Genomic DNA, 23,933 nt, shown 5'->3' with positions numbered 1-23,933 from the left:
TTATTTTAAAAACGAATTGTATACATGTATATACTTAAAAAAAAACTTATATTTGCTCAAAATAAAAAAACTTATATAACCACTTACCACCGATTAAGGTTGATTTAAGTAGTTAACGGGTTTAAATCGCTGAAATTAGATCTCGAGTTTGATGTACACATAAAGTTTTAATTGAGAGAATCCAGTTTTAAAGTGCCTAAAGAGCTTCGAACCGGCGGATTCACAATTTAAAGTCACATCAAATTATTATTTTTTTGGAAGAATAAAATTAAAGTTTAATTTTAATTATTTTAGACTATGCTTACTTTGTTTTTGACAAAGTAAGCTTTACTTTGTTTTTACCACCATTGGATGAACTTACTTTGTTAAAGTCCACCATCATCCAATGGTGAAAAAAAACAAAGTAAGCTTTACTTTGTCAAAAACAAAGTAACCATAGAAGACACCTCTATTTAAATTTGGATAGGGATAATATAGTAGAATGAATAATTTTATCCCTATTCCTATCATGCGTATCAAACATGGGATAATAAACATTCGTATTTTATTTTTATCATTATCTCAATTTCTTATTTTTATCATTGTTCAAACCTTTATTCCTACCAAACGCGTTGTTGGTGTTTCATGTTGGGGGTAGCATAACATTTTCCTCCGATCAGTGGCGAATACATGATTATTCAGTGGTGGGGGGCGAGTTTACACATGCGTTTACAATTTTATTTTTTTTTGCTAAATCGAACTTGTTCATTTTTTTTTTTTGTATATATGCATGTTATAATTTAAAGGGATAAGGTACCAAAATAGTCTAAGGTTTTTGGGAAAGTACCAATTTAGGCTCAACGTTCAAAATAGCACCAATATAGGCTTAACGTTTACAACATAATATCAATTTAGGCTTAACGTTTACAATATAGCATCAATTTAGGCCCCACGTACAAAATAACACCAATATAGGCTTAATGTTTACACAATAATGCGAATTTAAGCTTAACGTTTACAAAATATATCCAATTTAAGCTAAATGTCACAATTAAATTAACCATATTATATTCTTTTCCTATTAACTTTATATGTTATCTTTTTTATTTAGTTCTATTTTCTTATTTATTATAATACAATTAATTAGTTTTCTTGCCCATTAAAACCTTATATTTGTTTTTCATCAACCATTCTATGACTCCTAAATTACATGGCTCATGTAATATATGCAAACTAAAAGTAATTGAATATCCACAATATTTTGAACACTAGTTAAAATAATATTGATACATGTCAGTGTTCGAAATATTGTGGATATCCAATTACTTTTAGTTTGCATATATTACATGAGCAATGAAATTTAGTTGTCATGGAATCATTTATGAAAAACGAATATAAGGTTTTAATAGGCAAGAATACTAATTAATTGTATTATAATAAATAAGAATATAGAACAAAATAAAAAGATAACATATAAAGTTAATAGGGAAAGAATATAATATGATTAATTTAATTATGACGTTTAGCTTAAATTGTATATATTTTGTAAAACGTTAAGCTTAAATTCGTATTGTTTTGTAAACGTTAAGCCTATATTGGTGCTATTTTGTATGTGAGGCCTAAATTGATGCTATATTGCAAACGTTAAGCCTAAATTGATATTATGTTGTAAACGTTAAGCCTATATTGGTGCTATTTTAAACATTGAGCCTAAATTGGTACTTCTCCAAAAACCTTAGGCCTATTTTGGTACCTTATCCCTAATTTAAATGATCAAGAACTAAATTTTAGGTATTAATGTACAATTTCTCAAAATTAAGCTAGATTTTGTTTAAGAGTCCTAACATGCAAAAAAATTGGATTTAGGGAGGACCGAACAGGTAAAAAAAATTAAAAATTTTGATTTGAGAGGGCCTACCAAGCCAATTTTTTTTTAATAATTTGGATTTAAAGAAAGCGTCTAACTGCCCGAAAAAAATTATAAAATTGGATTTTCGGAGGCCTAACGCGCAAAAAAAATTAAAAATTTGGATTTAAAGAACCCTAACATGCACAAAAAAAAAAAAAATTAGAAATTTGGATTGAGGAATGACCTAATTGGCCTAAAATATTGAAAATTTGAATTTTGGACAAGCCTAACATTTAATAGACTATTTTGGAAGGCTAATTCAATACCGATATTTTTTTTAAACAGGGGACCAAAATTATCCGGAGTCGAGGTGGTTCTGGCAGCCGGAGGGACCCGAGGCCCCCCTGTCTACCCCCTGCATCCAATAGCGGCGGGGTGCACCTCTTCTGAAAGGGGTAGTCCCCTGCCCAGGGACCGCGGACAATATTTCAGTTTTCTTGTCCTCTCTAGTCTCTACCTATATATTAAGTTATTAAGAAAGAAATATAAAAAAATATAAAAAGAAAGAAAGAATATATAAAATACTAAAAATCATGGTACTTTTTGTAGTTTTCTATGAAAAGTGGGTGGGACCAGTGAATCCGACCTCAACTGCCACTCTCCATCTGAACAACACAAATTTATTTGTGACTTGCAATTCCATCTTTTCTTCTTTCTTCTCCGATCTCCCTCTCCCTTTTCCTCTTCCTTTTTCCATCTTCTCTCTATAATGAATTGCTCTACCTCCTCCTTTCATCAATCTTCCTCATCTCTGTATCCTTACACTCTTCTCTATCACGCCTTTTCTCTCATACCTTTTTCTCACTATTTTATCGCCCTCTTCATTTGCTCCTCCCTCTTTCTATATCACTTATTGGATTTTCATTTCATTCACGATTTCCTCTCCGGAGGCAGCTCCATTGCCCTCACTTTCACTCCTTCCTCTCCAATTTACACCTCTGTGGTTTCTAAATGTAAAATCCTTCACGGCAGGTGAACACGGTGCTACCTTTTTCAATTCCATTGAGATTGCGTTGAAAGTTTCCTGATCCTTTTCTTTTTCTCGGGCTTTCAGGTATTTGGCTACGCCGTGGCTTGCGAGTCCTCACATCCAGACTTGTTTCTTAAATTTTTTTGGGAGGCCACCGGTATTCAGTTATAGAAGGTAATCACTTTGATTTTGTGTTTCTTTATTTTTTATTAATCCTTTTCATGATTAAGGTAAAGGGAAGTCTAGAATGGACATTATAAGCTGTAATGTAAAGAGCCAGTCAAGTAGTTTAATCAATTTGGTTATTCTGCCATTACTTAATTTCAAAATTTGTTATTCTCCATGCTTGGTTAGGATAGTATCTGGGTAGTAACCCAAGCCGAACTCCAACCCTACAACCTAATAAGGCTGTCTTGAGTGGAAGGGCCTTCTAGTCGGTTAAGCTGGGTTTGTTGTTTTGTTTTATTTGTAATGCATGCAGGGGACTTTAATGGTGTGTGATCAACCTCAAACCCATTAATAACTCCCCATTCCTACAAGGTTTCACAAAGGGAAAGAGAGTCTATGAATTATAACAGGAATTTTCCATCTTAGTTGATATAATTAGCATAAACAGGCCTGCTTTCATGCTTGATGTGAGTTATGCAAACATAAATGTTCTGCCTAATTGGAATTTTAAATGCCTCTTTGGGCAGTGGCACCTCTGGCCATTACTTTAAATTGGTGCATTTCTGTGTTGGTTCAAGATTTTTGCTAACAGATATTTATTCACCTGGTCTTTCAGGCAAATATATTATGCTTCTGATGGTGGAACCATTGCTTTGGACTGGCTGACACATTCTGATGGTAAATACAAAGATTCAACTGAATTACTCTCTCTGTCTAATTGCCTTATCCCATGCTCACACAAAACATGTTTGTATTAAACATACGAGTGTAGAAATGTAACTATGTGCACAAGGAGAAGTGTTTATCTGCTTTTAAATTTAAATTGTCACTACATATTCACCATGTATATATGCTACCTAGATATGCAAAATGATGCTTTCAGTGTTCTAATTGTTTTGTTTTGATTATTTTTATTTCAAAACTTCATCAATAGAGAACAATTTTTTTGCTTCCTTATTATTGAAATTGCATTTCTTTGCAGTTTCTGGTGGTTCTCTTGGTATGAATAACTCCATTTCTAAAGATGATAAAACCCCAATTGTCATTCTTGTTCCTGGCTTAACAAGTGATTCTGCTTCACCTGTAAGTTAGAAACATTGTAAATTCTTCGTCATCTTGTTCCAAGTTCCATCATTTCTGTTAGATGATTTCAGAAAGTTAGCCTCCATTTGAAAATTGTCAATGGGAGCTCAGAAAATGTAGTGTAATACTTAATATATAAGGTTAACAGTGCACGAGCATAATAATTTTTTCATATTTTCATGATCTCATTAGCTAATCTATCTGTTAGCTTTTAGGTTTACATTTTCTGATTTTGCTTGCTTAAGAGAAATGGTAAGCAGGTTTAGCCTAATTTGGGTAATAATATTAACCACACTGTGAAACACTTAGTTAACCCAAAATGCACTAATATGATGAGTTGGGGTGTTTTGTTTTAAAGTTCCTTTGTTAATATGTCCATGTTTTCTGGAAATACCAATGGTATTTCAGAAATTGAGTAAATTGACCATAATTCCAAAGTACCAGGTTATTTTTTAATCTTGGGCTGAATTGAACTTCTTTAGTAAGTTTAGGAGTCAAATTGGTGTTTAATTCATAAACGACGCTACTAAGCTAAACTTCTGAATGGTTTTCTGTTCTTCAACATTATCCATCAAAGGTAAGCAGTAATATGCAGAGCAATGGGTTTACAATAGTAGATATGGAACTGGGACTTAAATTCCTTGAGACTATTGTGATAATAATATAGCCTTTCTTCTTAGATGCCTTGAGTACCTGCTAGTTTCTTGACGTACAGGTTTTGCTCTAGTTAAAGCAGTTTAATTGGCTGCTGTTATAGATTAACAATTTGATATGTGCATGTATTTGAGTTTTTGGATTCATATACTATTGCAACTTGGATATGAAGCATAATTACATCCCTATCTTGTCTATGATGTATGTATGCTGGCTTATGTGTTGAAGCAATAAATAACGATGTAATACCAATTGCAGTATATAAAGCATTTTTCTTTTTATATGGCAAAACGTGGCTGGAATATTGTTGTCGGAAATCATCGAGGACTGGGTGGCGTTTCTGTTACTGTAAGTCTCTTATTTTGGTCTAAGGAATTCAAGGTCATGAGATCTAAAATACATTATATGCTATTCTTTTCGTTCTTTGATGAAATAGTCGGCATTTAAGCAGTCATTTTATTTTTCACAATTTACAGCAGAAGTAACACACACTTTTGCTATTTATGGTATCTCCATTTTGTCTTGCTTAGATATCAAGTTGCATTTTCTTGTAATCACAAGCCATTAGAAATAAATTTATCAAGAAAAAGCAATAACTATTGAATCATAATGTTGTTTTAAAGAGCCTCAATTAAGGTATGAATTTGTGAATATTTGGATCTGTTATTCATTTAACATATAACGGAAATTGGGTTCTTAAACTTTGTAAACTGATGGATTCAACTGGATTTTTAACTTCCTATTTTGGATTTTGCAGTCTGATTGCTTTTACAATGCTGGATGGACAGAAGATGTGAGGGTTCTTGTTAATTATCTCCACCAGGAATACCCCAATGCTCCCATCCTTGCTGTTGGAACAAGCATTGGTGCCAACATTTTGGTATGTTGTTTGTGGTGGACTTTATTATTCGTTAGACTTTAATTTCTTGAACCTTGCGGGATCTTTCACTTCTTGTATGTTGGCCAGTTCCTCTTTCTATACTTTGATAGCTTAACATGGTCTTCATTTATTACTGATACAATCTAGTTAAATATATATACTTCTGTTAAAACAGTTTTTTTTTGCTTTCCATAAGGAAAAAAATAAATATCTTATATGGTATTGGATTTTCACTTGAAAAAGTATTTATAGGATAGCAGTGAATTTTTTGTCGGTTTTGGAAGAGGAAAAAACATAATACGACTTACATACAGATTTTGAGTATCTTTCTGCTGAAAAGGAGAATGATTTGGATCGTTCATAGTTCTAACTTGGCTGTTTCGGCTTTTAAATTTTGTTTATCCTATGCTTATCATTAACAGTATGCCTTCTTCCCTCTCCCAAAATGTCATTTACTATTCTCATTTATAGCATATGCATATTTGTGGTGTTCAACATTACAAGTTCAACTTTCACGCTAGTGACCTTTTGATGCAAATCACAGATTGCAGACTCAAACCTCTTCTGAAAATTATGGTCAGAAAACACTAGAAAAAGGAAGATGATAGAAACTTGTAATTAATCCTTAAGAAGAGAAAAAGAACAATAGAATATAGCACTGAATACAGCACTCCTGATGTTATCCCCTCCTCTAGCTAAAAGCTAAAAGCGACACAAAACTGGAGAAAATAACTGACTGCTTCTTGTCATGATTATTAGAGTAATAAGAGTAGGTTAATTAGTTAAATCTTAGATTAAATTACTTTAATAGTTTTATTGCTTAGAAGTGTTATTTACCTTTTAGGAGTTTGTTACACCAGCTAAATAGTACAGTTGTATGATTTGTAACTGCCTGGTCAGGCTCAGCAGTAGGTATTCCTATTTAAGAGTCACCTTTGGTTATGTAACGTTTTATCAAATGAATATTAAGAAATCTTGCTTTCTCTTTCCTTCTTGCTCTCTTCTCCAAACATTGCGATTCTCTCCCTATATCTCTATTTATTCTTCTTCTTCTCTATTCTTATCCTTTCTAAACTGTATTCTGCCCTAATTACTTCTGTCAAAAATCCCTAATCCTGACATTGGTATCAGAGACTTACTTCCTCTGGCCATGGAAGAATCAGACCAGAGATTTGAACTTCTTTACAAAAAGCAACAACAACTTGATCAGAAAATGGAACGATTTTGCAAGGAGCAACCACACTCTGATCAGCGATGGAAACTACTGCTCAAGGAGCAACAAAACTTGGATGAACTGTTTCACGAGGAGCGTCAAAATTCTCTTGAACGACTCCGCAATTCTGTCTATTCTTTGGCTCAACTAATTCTGGAAAAGCAAGGAGTTTCAAATCCTTCCCTTGCTGCCTCCCAACTGTTTGATGTAATGTCTGAGAACAAAGAGGAGGAAATCTTGCAAACCACCTTCCACATGTTTGATGAAATGCCCCGGAAGGAAATAGGCAGCCTAGAGAAGCACTACCCACAGTTTGTTGAAGTACCTGTGAGGAAGGTAGAGTTGGGAGATTCCTATGTGCAAGGAATCACTGAGGATGTGGGGAAGCAGACCACTTTTGTATAGGCAAAGCAATGCCATTCTGAAGCTCTTAAGCTTCCAATAGAGCAGGTAAACTCCTCCATTAATGATTCTAACAATATACCTACTTTCTTCACTGGTTTAAAACTTGAACCCCAATCAGATATGAGATATTACACCCCAAATAATCTGAAACCTAACCCAACCTTTAGATCCCCAATTACTACTACACAATTCAACCCTTTTGTTTCAGCCTCTATCGACACTGATTTACATGGCCAAAATTCAAATAACCTTCTCAAAGCTAAACCATATTACCCTTCCTATGTTTCAAGTGTAGTTGGCAATTGTAGCCCCTTAAGCATCCCACATAATTCTGGTTATAATCTAATTCCTGCATCTCAAGTTCCTACAATAAATAATTTTATGCATGAGGATTATTCTCAAAGCTTGGGACAAGAGCAGCATTCATTCCACTGGACTGGGTTATTGGAGGGGCTCAAAGATTGGCAGCATGTTCAACCTTCACAACTTGATGGGCGTTTCTACCCCAAGGAGAATTATTTTAATCAAGGGTTGTATGCATATGAGGGCATGGCTACATTTGAAGAATCTTCTCATAGCATTGATGCTGATGTTATGGAAAAGGAAACCGAGCGTGGGTTCAAGGGACAGAGAGATTATAAAAGTCTTCTTAGTAAAATTCCCAAGATTGTATCATCTGTTTGTCCACAATCTACAAAGTCAGCTTCTACCTCACAAGCAGTGTAGTCCTTTAAGTGTGTCAATCCTTTGAGCCATCGGATGCAATATGGTGTATCAAATGAAAAATGCTTGATAAAGCATGATGCTACTCTAAGGGGTATATCATCGGTCTTAAAGTCTTCCCCTGCAATTTCCATCGAACAAGATCCATCTATGAACTCCAAAGGCAGTGGTGCGAACCTTCAAGCTCATCTAATTTCCTATCTTAGTGGAAATGGTGCTAAAAATATCTCTCCGGAGAAAACAAGTAAAACTTGAGTGGGGGAAGTTGTTTAGCTCCTTCTCTTAAGCCACTTAAGGATGATAATATGCTACTGAGAGAAGGAATTGATGCTGCTGCCCAAGCTGGACCTTGTTATACGAAACCTATCTGTTTTACTCGTGTTAAAATTGATGATGATGCCCTGTCTAAGAAAGTGTTTTATGATCTTAATTGTAAGTTCCTTCACAATGAGCAACAGAGATATGAAGGTAATAGATGGATTCCTAAGAAAGCATGTGCAGAGAGGATTAGCATTGCTAATTTTAGAATGGCTTTGGTTCGTTGGATTGCTCTGCCATCTTTCTTCACTATTTTCGAATTCAATTTCCAAAAGGTTGAGAAGAGCGGGCAGCTTTACTTATGTGCCGCAGCTAGCCTTTGGGCCGAGCGTATTGTTGGATTTGTCATTGAATACTATATCAGCAATGCGTACAGCCCTGCTCTAGATGTTAATGAGTGCCAGTCATCATATCCGTTTGAAAGAGGGAAAACGAAGTTGATGGAAGGCTTAAAGGCATTAATTGTAGCATCAGACAAAACAAATATGCAGGTTAAAGGGTTCGGTTTAGATGTTTATCGGGTTAGTGTTTCTAGTGCTCCAATTACTTACAATCATGATTTTGCAATAGATGATTGTGATGCTTTATGTGAAGCATACAAATGGGGCAAGGTAATTAATGATAACACTGTTAAGGCTGTGGCTGATATGAACATGATGAAAACTTATGACAAAACAACTATGCAGGAGATTTATCAGCCATTGAGTGCATGGAAGAAGCTGTTATCCTATACATCAAGTATGGATTGCAGAATCTTCTTGCTAGATCAATGCCCATGCTTCCTACTCCTCTAGTGCTACCACCATCTATCATGGAAGGCAATGAAACTCTTATCAGCCTTATGGAATGGTAAGACTGAAATTCATATGGGGTGATGATGCTCACAAGTATAAACCAGTAAGATGGATCACTAAGGTTGGTCTGATTCCGTTACAGAGCGCTTTCAAGTTTGCTGTTTTTCCGCTACAAATTCAATGGATTGTTTCTGTCGCAAAGCCCTTTCAAGTTCACTGATTTCCAGAATTCCTACATTCTTGGGGACAAGAATGTTCTAAAGGAGGGAGTATTGTCATGATTATTAGAGTAATAAAAGTAGGTTAATTAGTTAAATCTTAGATTAAATTACTTTAATAGTTTTATTGCTTAGAAGTGTTATTTACCTTTTAGGAGTTTGTTATACCAGCTAAATAGTACAGCTGTATGATTTGTAACTGCGTGGTTAGGCTCAGCAGTAGGTATTCCAATTTAAGAGTCCCCTTTGGTTATGTAACGTTTTATCAAATGAATATTAAGAAATCTTACTTTCTCTTTCCTTCTTGCTCTCTTCTCCAAACATTGCGATTCTCTCCCTATATCTCTATTTCTTCTTCTTCTTCTCTATTCTTATCCTTTCTAAACTGTATTCTGCCCTAAGTACTTCTGTCAGAAATCCCTAATCCTGACACTTCTGTCACACACTCCTTCCCCCTTATAACTAACTATTCTCTAATTCCAAAGCATAATAGAAAATGACAGCTCTTGCTCCCTTTCCACGTGTCCCTCCTTGCCTCCTTGAGTTAAGGTTCCATATTTTAGGCCCATGGTTCATTTGAGCTAACACCAGCCTATTCTCATTCCTTTTCTCATTACCCTCTCTTTCACCTTTCTTTGTAGTTGGATGAATTCTCTAATAAACCTCTGTGTTTTCTCACTGATATCTTTGTAGTTTGTATAGTATGAGAAGGTGAAGATATACATGTATGGTGGAGAGATATGTGCAACAATTAGATAATGAGATATAAGATAATTATATAATTCAAAAACAATTAGAGCTAACTAATCCTAGTACCTCCTCTTTCATGCTGATAGCAGAAAGAAAGCATTCAAAGCTTATCTTTGAATTTTTGATACAAATGACTGACTAGTAAAGATGTCAGCCACTTGGTCAGAATTGGAAATGATATTACCAATAAAATTATTTTGCTGGCCTTGTTACCAAACTAAAAAGTTTTCTACCTCCATGTGCTTAGTAAGTATATGGAATATGATTATGAGTTGGATAATCCAATATTGTTACACCAGAGAACTGGGAGAGTGGTAAGGGACATTCATAGCTCCATGAATAAAGCTACAAAGACGCCAGCCTTAATATTTCTGCAGTGGCATTAGCTTCAGCTTTGTATTTTCTCTCAGTAGATGAATGAGCTATGTTGGGCTGTTTCTTGGTCTGTAATGATATTTAATTCTTGCTTAATTATTATTGGGAAAAGTACAAAGTAAACGCTGTGGTTTGACCGATTTGCGGAGATGGTCCCGTGACTTAAAAGTTAGGAAACAAGGGTCTGAGGTTTGTGAAGTTTGCATTTAAAGGATCCGACCTTATATATGGGGTAATTTGCAAAGTCAATCTTTTTAATTGTTCCAAATTGCCCCTTTTTGCGGTGTCACGATAACAATTTTTGACGGAATGACTGAGTTTGTAAACTGCACAAAGCACAAATCCATGTTTGCAAACTGCACAAAGCACAAATCTCTGTTTGCAAACTTTTAAACCACGAGACTGTTTTTGCAAATTGGCCAAATCACAAGTTTTATTTCTGTACTTTTCTCTTTATTTAAACAAAACCATTTGTTTGATGGTGGTACTCTGTTCATCACTATCAAAGAAATATAGGAGGCAAGAGTTCATATTTTAAATAGGTTGGATATGTTCTTGGATAGACTTTCAAAGAATTTCATTAGAATGTAACAATAATATCCAGAGCTAGTGGTTAGAGGGTGATAATCAGGTCCTAGATTTCATACTGCAGCTGCTAATTCATACGTGTGATTGTCCCCGCCTCCCTACTCCTATCGCCGCTAAACTTACACTCTAAATATTCTGTCTTATTTCGGCTCAACTTAAAGCCTCTAGATTCTAAAGTTTGTCTCCATAGTTCCAACTTCTCCACGTCTTCTTTCGTCTCATCAACCAACACAATATCATCCGCAAACAACATGCACCATGGTATACCATCTTGAAGTGAACTCGTTAGTTCATCCATAACGATTGCAAAAAGAAATGGGCTAAGTGCGGAACCTTGATGCACTCCAATTGTAATAGGGAACTCTTCGGTCTTCCCAACACTGGTCCGTACACTCGTGCACGCTCCCTCATACATGTTCTTTATGATGTCAATATATTTCCGCGAAATGCCTTTCCTTATTGAGGCATTGGGTGAGTAATGAAATAATTAGGACAAATATAGGGGTTACATCTATTGAGAATAAAATGAGGGAAAACCGACTAAGGTGGTTTGACCATGTAAGACGAAGAGTGCTTGATGCGCTGGTTAGGAGGACTGAAGAGTGGCAAAGGGATGTAATGGTGAGGGGTAGGGGAAGACCTAAGCAAACTCGGAAGACGGTGATCGGGAGTGATATGAGTTTATTGGGGATTGAGGAAAATATGGTAGTGGATAGGAGGGAGTGGAGGGAGAGAATTTATGTCGCCGACACGACTTGATTTCACAGTTTTATATAATGGTTTATGTTAGCCGACCCCGAATCATTTTGGGACTAAGGCTTTGGTATATATGTCCGTCTTTAAATGTTGTTGACGATTAACATGGAGTTATAGTTGGTGTGTTTAAGGCTTCCCAAACTTGGAAACTTCTAAACAACAATAACATGAGGAATAATCTATTAGGGAGAAAAGACTGAAACTAAGCCATGAGCATCTGATCTTTTTGCAATCAACTGTTGTATGGAAGCTCAAATGTCAACAATCTAGAGTCTTTAACAAAAGGAATCAATCATAGTGGTGCAGGTTGGAAACTTCTAAACAACAATAACATGAGGAATAATCTATTAGGGAGAAAAGACTGAAACTAAGCCATGAGCATCTGATCTTTTTGCAATCAACTGTTGTATGGAAGCTCAAATGTCAACAATCTAGAGTCTTTAACAAAAGGAATCAATCATAGTGGTGCAGGTGGAGAGACATTAGTAGTTCAAGACTGGTGAGAATCCATAGAAGATAACTGGTTGAATTCTGTTTGATATATATTGAGTTATGGGCAGTGATATGAGGACAAAAATGTAGTATTAGATCGTGTTTTATTTATAAAGGGTATTTTAGTCCTTATTAACCTTGCTGCTTGTGCCTTTTTCCCTCTTTCTTCTTGTTCCCCCTCTCTCTCTCTCAATCTTTCCTTTTCTCTATCAAAGGAGAGACACTACATCCTTTTTGGAATTAAACTAAGTAATTAAGATAGCCAAAAGTCAGATTAGAGAAATTAATTGCTTAATTTCTTTATCAACAGGGTGAACATATACGTGCATGGTTGAGATATATATTTGTGAAAAATCAGATGAGGAGTGACACATTAAAGTAAAAAAATAAAAAAGTACTGTTAGTTATTATTCCTTACATCTGCTAACCATTTTTAGTAACATCCTGCTGTTAGTTGCTTAAGATGAACATCCTTGGCCGTTTATATTTCTCCTTTTTTGTTGGAAATTAGAACACAACCATACAAAACTACTTTTATATCTAATTGAAGAGTAATTTTAATAGTTTGAGCAGTACTTTTATGCTCTTAAAGGTTAAAATATGCGAGTCTCAGTATGCTGAACACTTCATTGCTATTCGTTACTGATCTATTTCAGCGTCACTAAATAATATTTGGTTGCTTCCATCCATACTAATGGCAGCTTGATAATTTTGCTGATGCTTTTTTGTGATTTGTTTGCCCTTCAGGTAAAATATCTTGGAGAAGAAGGAGAGAGGACTCATGTTGCAGGGGCTGTTGCCATTTGTAGTCCATGGGATCTCTTGGTTAGTGTTCATCTTAAAATGAATAGAAGTTCTTAAGGAGTTCAATATTTAGTGTATTAACGCCGCAAAGATACACATGTTTCGTAATTCCTGCATACTTTTGCTGATAATCTTTGTCACGATGAGGGATTTCTGATAGAAGTGATTAAGGCAGAATAGAGTTTAGGGAAGATAAGAACAGAGAAGAAGAAAGAAACAGAGGGATAGGGAGAGAATCACAGAGTTTCGAGAGGAGATGAAGAAGGAAGAGAAAGTAAGATTTCACTAATATTCATCTGATATATACTGCTAAGGAAGAGACTAAATAGGAAAAACTGGTGTTGACGTGAAAGTAGTTACAAATCACTCAGCTGTGCTATTTATAGCTGTTGTATCAAACTCCTAATAGGTAATAACAACTATTAAGGCAATAAAACAAGACAAACAACTATCTAAATAAAACTCATTAACCCCCCTTTAATTCCTGCTCTATATCGTGACAATACTCCCCCCTTTAATGCATTCTTGTCCCAAGAATGTACAAAGGAGTGAACTGAGCTGCCAGCATAGCTTGGTGCTCCCAAGTAGCGTCCACACCATTCAGTTCTACACTTATTAATCTGCTGGTTGGAATCAACAACCTGAATGGCCTTCTGTATCTCTTCAGCATCCACATATTGAAGGCTAAGTGTCAAAACTTGAAGAGATAGCTTGCCCTCTATTTCTCTTTGCTGTGAAGGAAGTCCATGTTCAAAGAACTACTGAACTACATGATTATCAAACACATAAGTCATCAAAACAAGAGGTTGGGGCGTAAATTCCTAATAACCATGGTTTTCTAGCAATTGTGGCTGTGGAGAGTTATTGTTGAATGAATCACTATGGTGATCAACACTGAACTCAACAACATGGCCAACAATTCTTGAAGGCTCAAGACACTTAGTTTGGTCGCCCTTTAACTCCCCCAAGAGTGATGATGCAAAGCTTTCATCCCAATCGGATCTTGCATCCAATTGCCGAGGCCTCATGATGTCCTTTGCTAAATTCCTCACATGATTTATGAAGTGCAAATGAAAATCGATAGTTGCAATCATTCCTTCGCCAACAATACCCCAATGTTGACCTAAATAGCCATATCAACATTCATGGTATGTGGGTCTACTGCCTTTTCAATGGCTGTAAGTAACTCATTTTCATACGCAACCATTCCTTGCATTTCATCTTTTGCAGCCTGTCTTTCAGCTTTGTTGATGAATGCAGAAATTGCACAATATCGATGAACAAGGGCACCGAACTCGGCAGAGGACACAAATAAGTCTTCCAGCATTGTCAATAATAAAACATTTTCATCGAGAGACAATCCATTGGCTACTGCAATGGCAAATTTTAGAATGACAGATTCATATCCCAGCAAAACATTTGCAGCCTTCACATTTCGATGAATATTCCTATGAAGGTATTCAAGCTCCCGTAACGCACCTAATACCATTATTTTCCTTGTTTTCCAAACTAAAACAAGCTCCTGGCTTAGATTATTTGCAACACTTAATTTTGGCATAAAGGAATACACCAAAAGATGTTCTTAACTTCATGTTGGAAAGCTGCATCCCTTCGAAACCTTCCCTTTCCAAGGACATTCTTCTCGCAGAAGGTTTCTTTCATCCGCTTCTTTTTCCCTCTTTCAAACGAAAATAAATGACGAGTAGCTGTCGAATGGGAGTAATGCAAAGGATACGAGTCTTATCATCAATTGGAGGATCAGGAGTCACACTCCTTGACAATGACAAACCAATAAGAGCAGCATAGCTATGAGTAAGATGGCCCAATAATTTGATCAGCAGCTAGGCTCACATTGGTACCAAAATGTAATTTGTCTGGAGTTTTCTTGTTGAACATTGATAGCAGATTGGTTTCAGGCTGATGTTTCGGTTGGATTGGGGTGTTTTGGGCATAAGGTGAAGGGGTGATTGGACATATGAAAGTCGGGTTAGGTTTCAGATTGTTTCGGGTGTTTAGGGTCCAAAGTGTAGTGGTTATTGGGGATTTGAATGGTGGTTTAGGTTGCAATTCTTCCCTATCATCTTTGGCTTGCCCAAGGGCTGCTTGCAATGCTCTAGGAATGATGGGACATGGTAGAGAGTAAGACTCAGTAATGGAGGGGCTTACCTTTTCCATTTGAAGTTTTAGAGCTTCAAACTAACCCTCCTTGACAATTTCAGGAGTGACCTACTTTTTTGGAGAAGGTAGCTCCAGCACATCTTCAGTTTTTCCTTGCAAATAGAGATCTTCCAATTCTATTTTCTTTTGTGGCATTTCATCAAACAGTTGGAGGGTGGGTTGCAAGGTTTCCTCTTCTTTGTTCTCAGGCATTACGCAGTTCCCATCGCTGATCAAGGTTCCTATCATTCGCTGATTAAATTCTTCCATGGCCGGAGGAAGGAAATCTCTGATACCAATGTCACGATTATAGGGATTTCTGACAGAAGTAATTAAGGCAGAATAGAGTTTATTGAAGATAAGAACAGAGAAGAAGAAAGAAACAGAGAGATAAGGAGAGAATCACTGAGTTTGGAGAAGAGAGGAAGAAGGAAGAGAAAGTAAGATTTCATTAATATTCATTTGATTAAATTAATCTTTTTATTATTAAAAGTTGGGACAAAGCCGAGGCACCCAGACATCCCAACTAGGTTGGCACCCCCGGGACAACCCCAGCAAACCCGAATATATAAATAAAAGAAAAGTATTACAAGAAGAGAAGAAGATTAAAAGGAACGAAAATAAGAAAAATTACAAAGATCATAGAAAGCAAAAAGTTTGCAAAAATTGGGGACCGATGACCACCAAATGAGAGTCGGAGCCGTGACGCCAGATCGAGCAAGGGAGTCCGCAGCTTGGTTTCCTTCTTTGTAGATGTGGGTTATGTGAACTTCCATTTCCGAGCATTGTGCTAAACATCGCAACCAGTCTTGACGAAGCTGCCACGGAACATTGCTTGATCTAACACGAAGAAGATGAACATCATTTGAAGAGTCTGATTCTATCCAAAGACGATGCCAGTTTTTTTCCAGGCTAAATCGACAGCAAAAATTATAGCCTTCATTTCAGCAAAGTGAGCATAAGAATTCTGGATTGGTAAGGCAAAGCAACCTTTGACGAAACCTCTGCTATTGTGAAAAATACCTCCCGCCCCAGCAGCTCCCGGCGATCCAGTAGAAGAGCCATCCGTGTTTACTTTGGTCCATCCTGCCGGTGGAGGGATCCAGCGAACTTGAATGAAGTCCGGAGCCGGCGGCGGCCTGATACTAGAAACGGGACGAGCAGATTCAGCCTCACGGATATAACCACGGAGCTGTCTGATAACAATTTGGATTGAGGGGAGCTCCGCATCAAAAATTGCAGCATTTCTGGTTTTCCAAATCAACCAAAACCCAGTGACAATGCTGAAGTTCCAGAGGTTCGCTGCATGGCGTCTGATACGCATAGCTCGTAAAGCAGCAAAGGAATCAATCATATAAACAGAGTTAGGAAGGAAAATACCAAAGTACTCACTAATCGAGTGCCAGACAGCCTTAGCAAACTTACACCGAACAAACAAGTGATTTATATTTTCAACATCACTTAGGCAAAGCTCACAACGAGAAACAATGTTTAACCCTTTCGCACAAAGCACGTCATGAGTAGCAAGCTTACCGTGTAGAAGTTTCCAGCAGAAAACTGAACGACTAGGCGGGATGAAGGGCGGCCAGATAAAACGGGACCATGGCGCCCGAGCATCAGAGGCCGAGTGATTATCATAGAATTCCTTTGCTGTGTATATGTCGTTTTTCGCTAGCTTCCAAGCACAGAAATCGGCGTCTTCTAGGCTTTTCTGGATAGGAAGAATGTTTGCTCTCGCAGGAGCCGGTAAATTATCAATATTGGACCATTCAGACCCATTCAGGAAGTCGGAGATGGGGCTGTACATTCTGGCCTGTTGCTTTGGCGGAATGGATAGCTGAGTGGCAACATTAGGTTCAATCCAACTATCAGTCCAAAAATTCAGACGAGAGTGGTTCCCAATTAGCCAATTGGTCTGATTATAAATAGTACAAAAGCAGTATTTACTCGAAGCCCATATAGACGAGTTGACAATGTAGGCTTTCGGCTGACCAGAAGGGTATAGAAGCCTAGCACGAAGTAGATTAGCCACAAAGGAGGAACCTTGGATTATTTCCCAATAGTGCTTTCCCAGCAGAGCCATATTGCATAACCCGAAATGTTTTATACCAAGCCCGCCAGCCTTGATGGTTTTGCAGCAAACCGACCATGAAACAATCACCAATTTCCTCACATCTTTATTACCTGACCAAATAAAATTTCTCACCGCCCTGTTAAGTTTGATTAGCAACGATTTAGGCCATTTATAGACCATAAAGGAGTGAATTAATGCCCCTGTTAAAGCAGATTTCACAAGGGTAACTCGCCCAGCCATTGAGAGAGAGGAACCTTTCCAGGTAGCAAATTTAGCCAAGAATCTGTCTGCTAAAGGTAATAAATGATGTCGTTTGGGCATGCCTATAAACAGAGGAACCCCAAGGTACATGAATGGCGGATGCACAATTCTGATTCCAAGGCTCGAAGCCAGTTGACCTGCACGACTATTCATTTGATATCGATACACTGCCAAGGAAGAGACTAAATAGGAAAAACAGGCGCTTATGTGGCAGCAGTTACAAATCACAAAGTCGTGCTATTTAAAGTTGTTGTAACAAACTCCTAGTAAGTAATAACAACTATTAAGGCAATAAAACAAGACAAATAACTATCTAATTAATCTCTCATTAACCCCCCTTTGCTTCCTACTCTATATCGTGACAATCTTATCTTCACAATAGGGGTGTTTGGTTTAAATTTCGGATCAGAATTGAAACAAAATCAGAATGATAGGGAATTAGATATGGAATCATCATTTACTAATTCTATTTGGTTTGTTTTGGAATTGAAATCTAATTTTCTCTGTATTTATTTATGTTTTACATTAATGAAGACCAATAATAATTCTTTTATAATTATATGTTTACTGATAAAATTGTATAAAATATAAAATATTATTTTTTTTACTATTTTTCATATTATTTTAATGGCTTAATACTTCAAGGGCTCCTTGTACCTGTCCATATTATCCGATTGTCCCCATGAACTTCGGAAATGCCTCATAGCCCTTTGAACTTGCTTACAATGACCTATTGGCTCCCTAAACTTGCTTAAAGTGATGTATTGGCGCACTAAAGTGTTACAATGATTTATTAGCCCCCTGAACTTGCTTAAAGTAATAGACACGTTTTAACTTATCCAAATCTCTTGTTTTGCCACGTGGACATAGGGGGCTTATGAGACAGTTTAAACAAGTTCAAGAGGCTAATGAGACATCTCCAAAGTTCAGGGACCAATCAGATAATTTGGACAAATACAGGGGCTCCCTGATGTATTAAGCCTACTTTAATTTTAATATATTATATTATAAATAACTGATATGAAGTGTATATAAATATATATATGTATTACAATTAAAGTAGGCTTAATATATTATGAAGTGTGACTCACTTTCCCATATTAATATTACCTAACCAAACATTAAAAAGGAAAGAAAGAATTCTCATTCCCACTCCCTACCATAATTGTGTCCAACCAAACACCCCTAAGTAAAGTAAAGAAATAACAAAGACAATCTTTGGTCACACATAATACTTAATAACAACCGTTACAAGTTAGATAAAGATGCCACATATTTGAACTTGGCTATTCTATTTATCTCTCTTTCTAATATATATATATATATATATCCTTTTGATTTGGAATGGTAGATAATGAGAATTATGCTTATTTCCATTTTCATTAATGCTTAGATCTAGCCAGCAGGGGTTCTTCGCATTATCTGTTCTCTTAGGTACCATGCAGGCATTTTCATTTCAAATAATCTATAGCTGCATCCAAGTGCATCTGGTTATTTAAAATTGAAGATCTGGTCCTTTCATGTAGTAATTCCCAGTTATGTCCTTCTACAGATTGGTGATAGGTTTATATGCCGCACGCTGTTGCAAAAGTTGTATGACAGGGCCCTAACAATTGGCCTTCAAGGTTACGCTAAACTGTGCGTGGTAGGATCCTTTTGATTTAAGTGCTTGGTTTGGAATCAAAATGGTGGCACTTAGTCTGTAAAACTCCTATGACGAATTCCGCTTTAAATTTTCTTTCAAAAGGAAGATGAATTTAAACAGAAGTACTCAGTCTTTAGGTGATCAGAGACTTCTTTTGCATTTTCATTTTACTTGATATATGACAAGATACAAAATTATTACTGCAGGCATGAGCCTCAATATTCACGGCTAGCTAATTGGGAAGGCATAAAAAACGTAAGCTTCTTCCCAAGTTCTTGATTATCTTCTTCATGAAGGGAATTTATTTATTGCTTGTATTAGTGGAATGAAGAAATTTATTTTTTGCTTGAATTGCACTACTCTTTTATGAAAATTAGTTTTTCAGTACAAGCTGCGTGTTTCATCTCTATTTGTTTTCTATATGGCAAAGAAAACATAAATTTTTTTTTTCATGTTTTAAGTGGCATTTTCAATCGGTACTTTCTAGGAAAATGAGATTGGTAACCGAGATTCCTTAATAGTTTGACTATTGGTTGATGTTGGCCAAATGTTCTTCGAAACCTAGGTCAATGTCCACGTGAAAATAATGCACACTGCGACTAGACTAATAAACAGTGTTTAATAATGAAGAAATAATGCTTTGGATACAAGGTAAACAATACATGTCATGCTATCACTGTTAAGATGTTTTTGATTTGCCTACCATGCTTCACAGCTTGGTTACATTGCTAGATAACTAAACCCTGATGATAATGAGTATTGTCTTTCCAAAGAAGAAAAAAAAAAGAAACATTACATATCATGCTACTCAATTTTCAAATTTCTCCTTTCATCTGTCCTGCTTCTCAGCTTGAAGTAGATTTATTCATGAATTGCGCTCAAGTCTTGGAAATTGCCTGCACAAAATTTGAGTTATAAACTTGCTTTATATTTTTCCACTGAAACTAGATGTAGGTGGAACAAGAAGCAGCAACTCTTCTGGTAACATCTGTTCAAGGGATGAACAATGGAAAGTGGTCTAACTGAGCTATAAATTATAATGGTGTCTTTCTCTTTCTATATCTAGAGTGACAGGAGTCAAGCTGTTAAGAAAAAACCAGACCGACTATATAAATCAATAATAACAAGAGATAATGAAAATACAGAGCAAAAGCTCTTCTTTTATTGAATGAAACAGTGCCAAGATCTCCTTCTACAAAAGGAATACCTTCACAGTGAAGAAGCCTCCCATTCCTCCTATGGAAGTTGGAATCCCCAAAATAATTAATACCAGCCTGCCTCCTAACAGAAACCCACACCTTTATTTAATACCCTTGTCTCACTAGCGGACAACCCTTGTCCCCACTAACAGACAACTGACACTTACCACAGCCTACACCCTTACTCCCTAGCAAACTTCCTCCTTGTGTAAACCCTTAGTATTCTGGCCCCTCCTCCTTGTCCACTTTTCTGGCACGAGCTATAAAAAGTTTAAAAGTGAAACTCCAAACTAATCTGTAGCTGTTTTGACCAAGAAGATATTTTGGTTTGAGTTTGTGTTTTGTATGTTGCAATTGAATGGAATGAAATGAACATTTCATTACCATGCTTGGATGCGTTATAGAAAAAGAATTGAAGTAATTGAATGGGTATAATATTACTATATATGGATGCAGAAAAAAAATTAAGTAATTTAGTGGACATTATAATGTGTTTATTTAGCTATATAACAAAAGGTTGTAAATTGGAGTTAAGAATGAAAAGCATAAAAAAAGCCATTAGTCAGGGATTAAAAATTCTTTTTATAATAACTATGAATGGGAAAGGTTTGAAGAATATTGCATTTAGTGGAGCAACAAACAAGAGAAAAGATTACAATATAAATAAATAATTTAGAAGAACAGTGTTTCGGAAATAATAGAAAGGGAGTTGGACCAAATGAATGTAATTATGGTTACATTCATTTGTTAAGCACAAGATTAAGAAGGTTTGGAACCAAACATTGCAATGAACAATATAATCTAATAGTGATTCCATTGCAAAGTTTCCCATGGGGTATCTAACACCACCAAAATGTATGCCTATCTTTAATATTCATTTATCACTCACTTTGTGGTTTTTGGGATACAGATACTTATTTGAATGTGCAGCTTTTCTGAGGCATGCTTGTGAGATTTCCAGAATGTGATGGATTAACCATGAAAAGAACAAAAACAACAAATATAAACAAGGCTTAATCCCAACTAGTTTGGGTCTGCTTGACTGTGAACCCTTCTAATTACATTCTAATCTTATTTCAAATCTGGAGTTCCCCATCATGTATCGTAATGAGCTATATTGAAGTCAATTTCTACTTGCCTGGATATCACCATTGTTATTTGCAGGTGGCTCACTAGCCTATCTTGCATGTTCGTATCATTTTGCTTCTTTTATTTCTCATTATGTCATTTTATCTTTAGTTAATCTTCGTGGAAATAATCTTCAAATCATGTTATTTGACATTTACATTGATGTGATATTACATGGGTATGTTGTCCTTTCTGTTTTCTTGTATTAAACACTTTCACTTAATTATCCTTGTATGCTATATCAGTCACGCTCTATTCGAGATTTTGACAACTATGCAACCTGCCTTGTTGGGAAATTTGAGGTACTATTAGTGTGTGAATTTTTTTATCTAATTCTTCTGACGTGATTCTCTGTTTTGAATAACCAAAAATCTTACACTGTATTTCCAGACTGTGGATACATACTACAGGCGCTGTAGCAGTTCACAGTATGTCAGCAAAGTGTCAGTACCACTACTCTGTGTCAGTGCTCTGGATGATCCGCTGTGTACCAGCGAAGCCATTCCTTGGGATGAATGCAGGTTGTGCCACTTTTTTGTTGAGTTGCTTTTCCTCATAAATAGCCTATTCTGATGTTATTTTGAGGATGTGACATGATACATATACATTTATATTTATTCATAGAAATATATAGAATTATAGTATCTTGAGGATTATGAACTTTGTTGCATCTAGCATAGAGCCCCTGATATTTCATTTTTATGCGTTAAGCCTTTGATTGTTTGTAAACCCTATCATTGAGTCGAGTCCTTGGTCATTTATAAACTTACACATTAAGTTTTTAATCAAGGCTCGTTCAAGCTTTGTAAGAATATTTTTTTTTTTTTTTGATAAAAGCTTTGTAAGAATTTAATATGTATAGCATCAGGAAAACAGAAAAACTTAGGGCATCAGGATTCTTTAATCCAAATATATAATTACATACCTTTTTCTCTTGGCAGAGCAAATCCAAATATTGTTTTGGCGACACCAAAGCACGGAGGACATTTGGCCTTCTTTGAAGGATTATCTGCAACCAGTTTGTGGTACTCACAACTAATATTCTAGTGGGATAACAATAATGATTATCATAAGACTATGATTGTTCCCTTCATTTTGTTTTTGGCATGAGGATGTCTCTTCCACTTCTTTCTCTGGTTTACAGGTGGGTGAGAGCTGTTGATGAATTTCTCGGCGTCCTTCACGCCAGTCCTCATATGCACGTGCAGAAGGTTACCTTCATTAGTTACTCTATTTTGCTTGTCTAACTAATAGAATATAATTATCAGATTCAATCATGGTTCCATTTTTGTCTACTTTTGACATTGTTGAATTAGTAGAAGCATTTCATAAGTTTCAATTCACTCATCTCAACTCCAATTTTGTTTTTGTTTTCAGGAACAGGCTTCACATTTGCCAGAGGAAATTTCAATTGATCAAGGCCCATATGTTAATATTACAGAAGATGGCATGGTGGCTGCAGTTGGTAGTGATTAATTAAACATGTTATAATGTCTCTTCAGACTTGCATCAATTGCAGAACCTTCATCATGAAAGAACTAATATAACTTTGTGATGCAGGACAAGAAGATCAACTCAATGAAGAGAAGTCTGATTCTGCTGCACCAGAAACAACTCAAACATCCGAAAAGTCTATGAAGATCCCGAAGGTGAAGTCTACAAATGCGAGTACTACAGTTAAATTTTTAAATCAGATTTCTCGACAGAATAAAGTTTCGATATGGTGGTTGGCTCTCATAGCTGTTGTAACAGGTTGGCCATTGTTAGGATCTGCCTTTGTTATCGGTAGAAAAAAGCTGAGAAATATCTTACCTGCTGCTTTTCTTGGAAGATAATTATAGTGGTTAGTTATTTCAGTTTCAAGTAATATATTTGGTAGCTAGAACTAGAAGTGGCATCCACATTTTCAGGTTTGAAAATAATTTGGTGTGGAAATGTGCCACTGGATATAACTAACTAGTAGTAATTTGTATGTTGTCTAATCAAGGGAAGTGGTCAAAAGGATCCAACAACTTTTCCAGTGATATATGGCGAATTGCATATTTAAGTCTCAACTTCACAAAATTACTCTATTGAGTCTTTGTACCTTAGCGCATCTTTAACAGCGGGCTCTTAAGTTAAAATTTGAGAAGGAAGAGTTAAAACCAACTCCAGCGTCTTAATGACTCCTCAAATCACTAAGAGTCTTTCCATCTTCTCTATTATTGAGGAGCTCTTACCGATTTCTTGTTTCATTTTTTATTAATAATTTATTATTGATTATGTCCTCTCCTTTAACTATTGGTAAATATAACAATACTTAATAATTTGAATGATAAAATAATAAATGAAGAGTGAATATAAGGAGTATTAGAGATGATATGTATTAGTCACTGCTCAAATTACTGAGA

The 23,933-nt window shown here is 36.0% G+C and overlaps 1 protein-coding gene across 2 annotated transcripts; it reads left to right on the top strand.

The window, feature by feature from the left end:
* The first annotated feature begins 2,519 nt into the window (after positions 1 to 2,519).
* Positions 2,520 to 23,674, top strand: LOC136201519 (embryogenesis-associated protein EMB8). Of its 2 annotated transcripts, XM_065992203.1 has the most exons (16): positions 2,520 to 2,860; positions 2,943 to 3,032; positions 3,643 to 3,704; positions 4,009 to 4,109; positions 5,022 to 5,111; positions 5,521 to 5,643; positions 13,023 to 13,100; positions 19,124 to 19,209; positions 19,423 to 19,471; positions 21,789 to 21,845; positions 21,934 to 22,064; positions 22,485 to 22,568; positions 22,688 to 22,754; positions 22,921 to 23,008; positions 23,104 to 23,192; positions 23,296 to 23,674. In XM_065992203.1, the coding sequence occupies exons 1-16, from the start codon at positions 2,598 to 2,600 to the stop codon at positions 23,308 to 23,310; spliced, it is 1,473 nt and encodes a 490-aa protein (XP_065848275.1). In that variant the 5' UTR covers positions 2,520 to 2,597; the 3' UTR covers positions 23,311 to 23,674. The 2 variants fall into 2 exon arrangements, with proteins under 2 accessions (XP_065848275.1, XP_065848274.1); XM_065992202.1 differs by having other exon boundaries at positions 23,104 to 23,672.
* Positions 23,675 to 23,933: the final 259 nt, after the last annotated feature.

Source organism: Euphorbia lathyris, chromosome 7, assembly GCF_963576675.1.
Source record: "Euphorbia lathyris chromosome 7, ddEupLath1.1, whole genome shotgun sequence".
Taxonomy (NCBI): Eukaryota; Viridiplantae; Streptophyta; class Magnoliopsida; order Malpighiales; family Euphorbiaceae; genus Euphorbia; species Euphorbia lathyris.
This window is presented reverse-complemented; position numbering and strand designations above follow the sequence as displayed.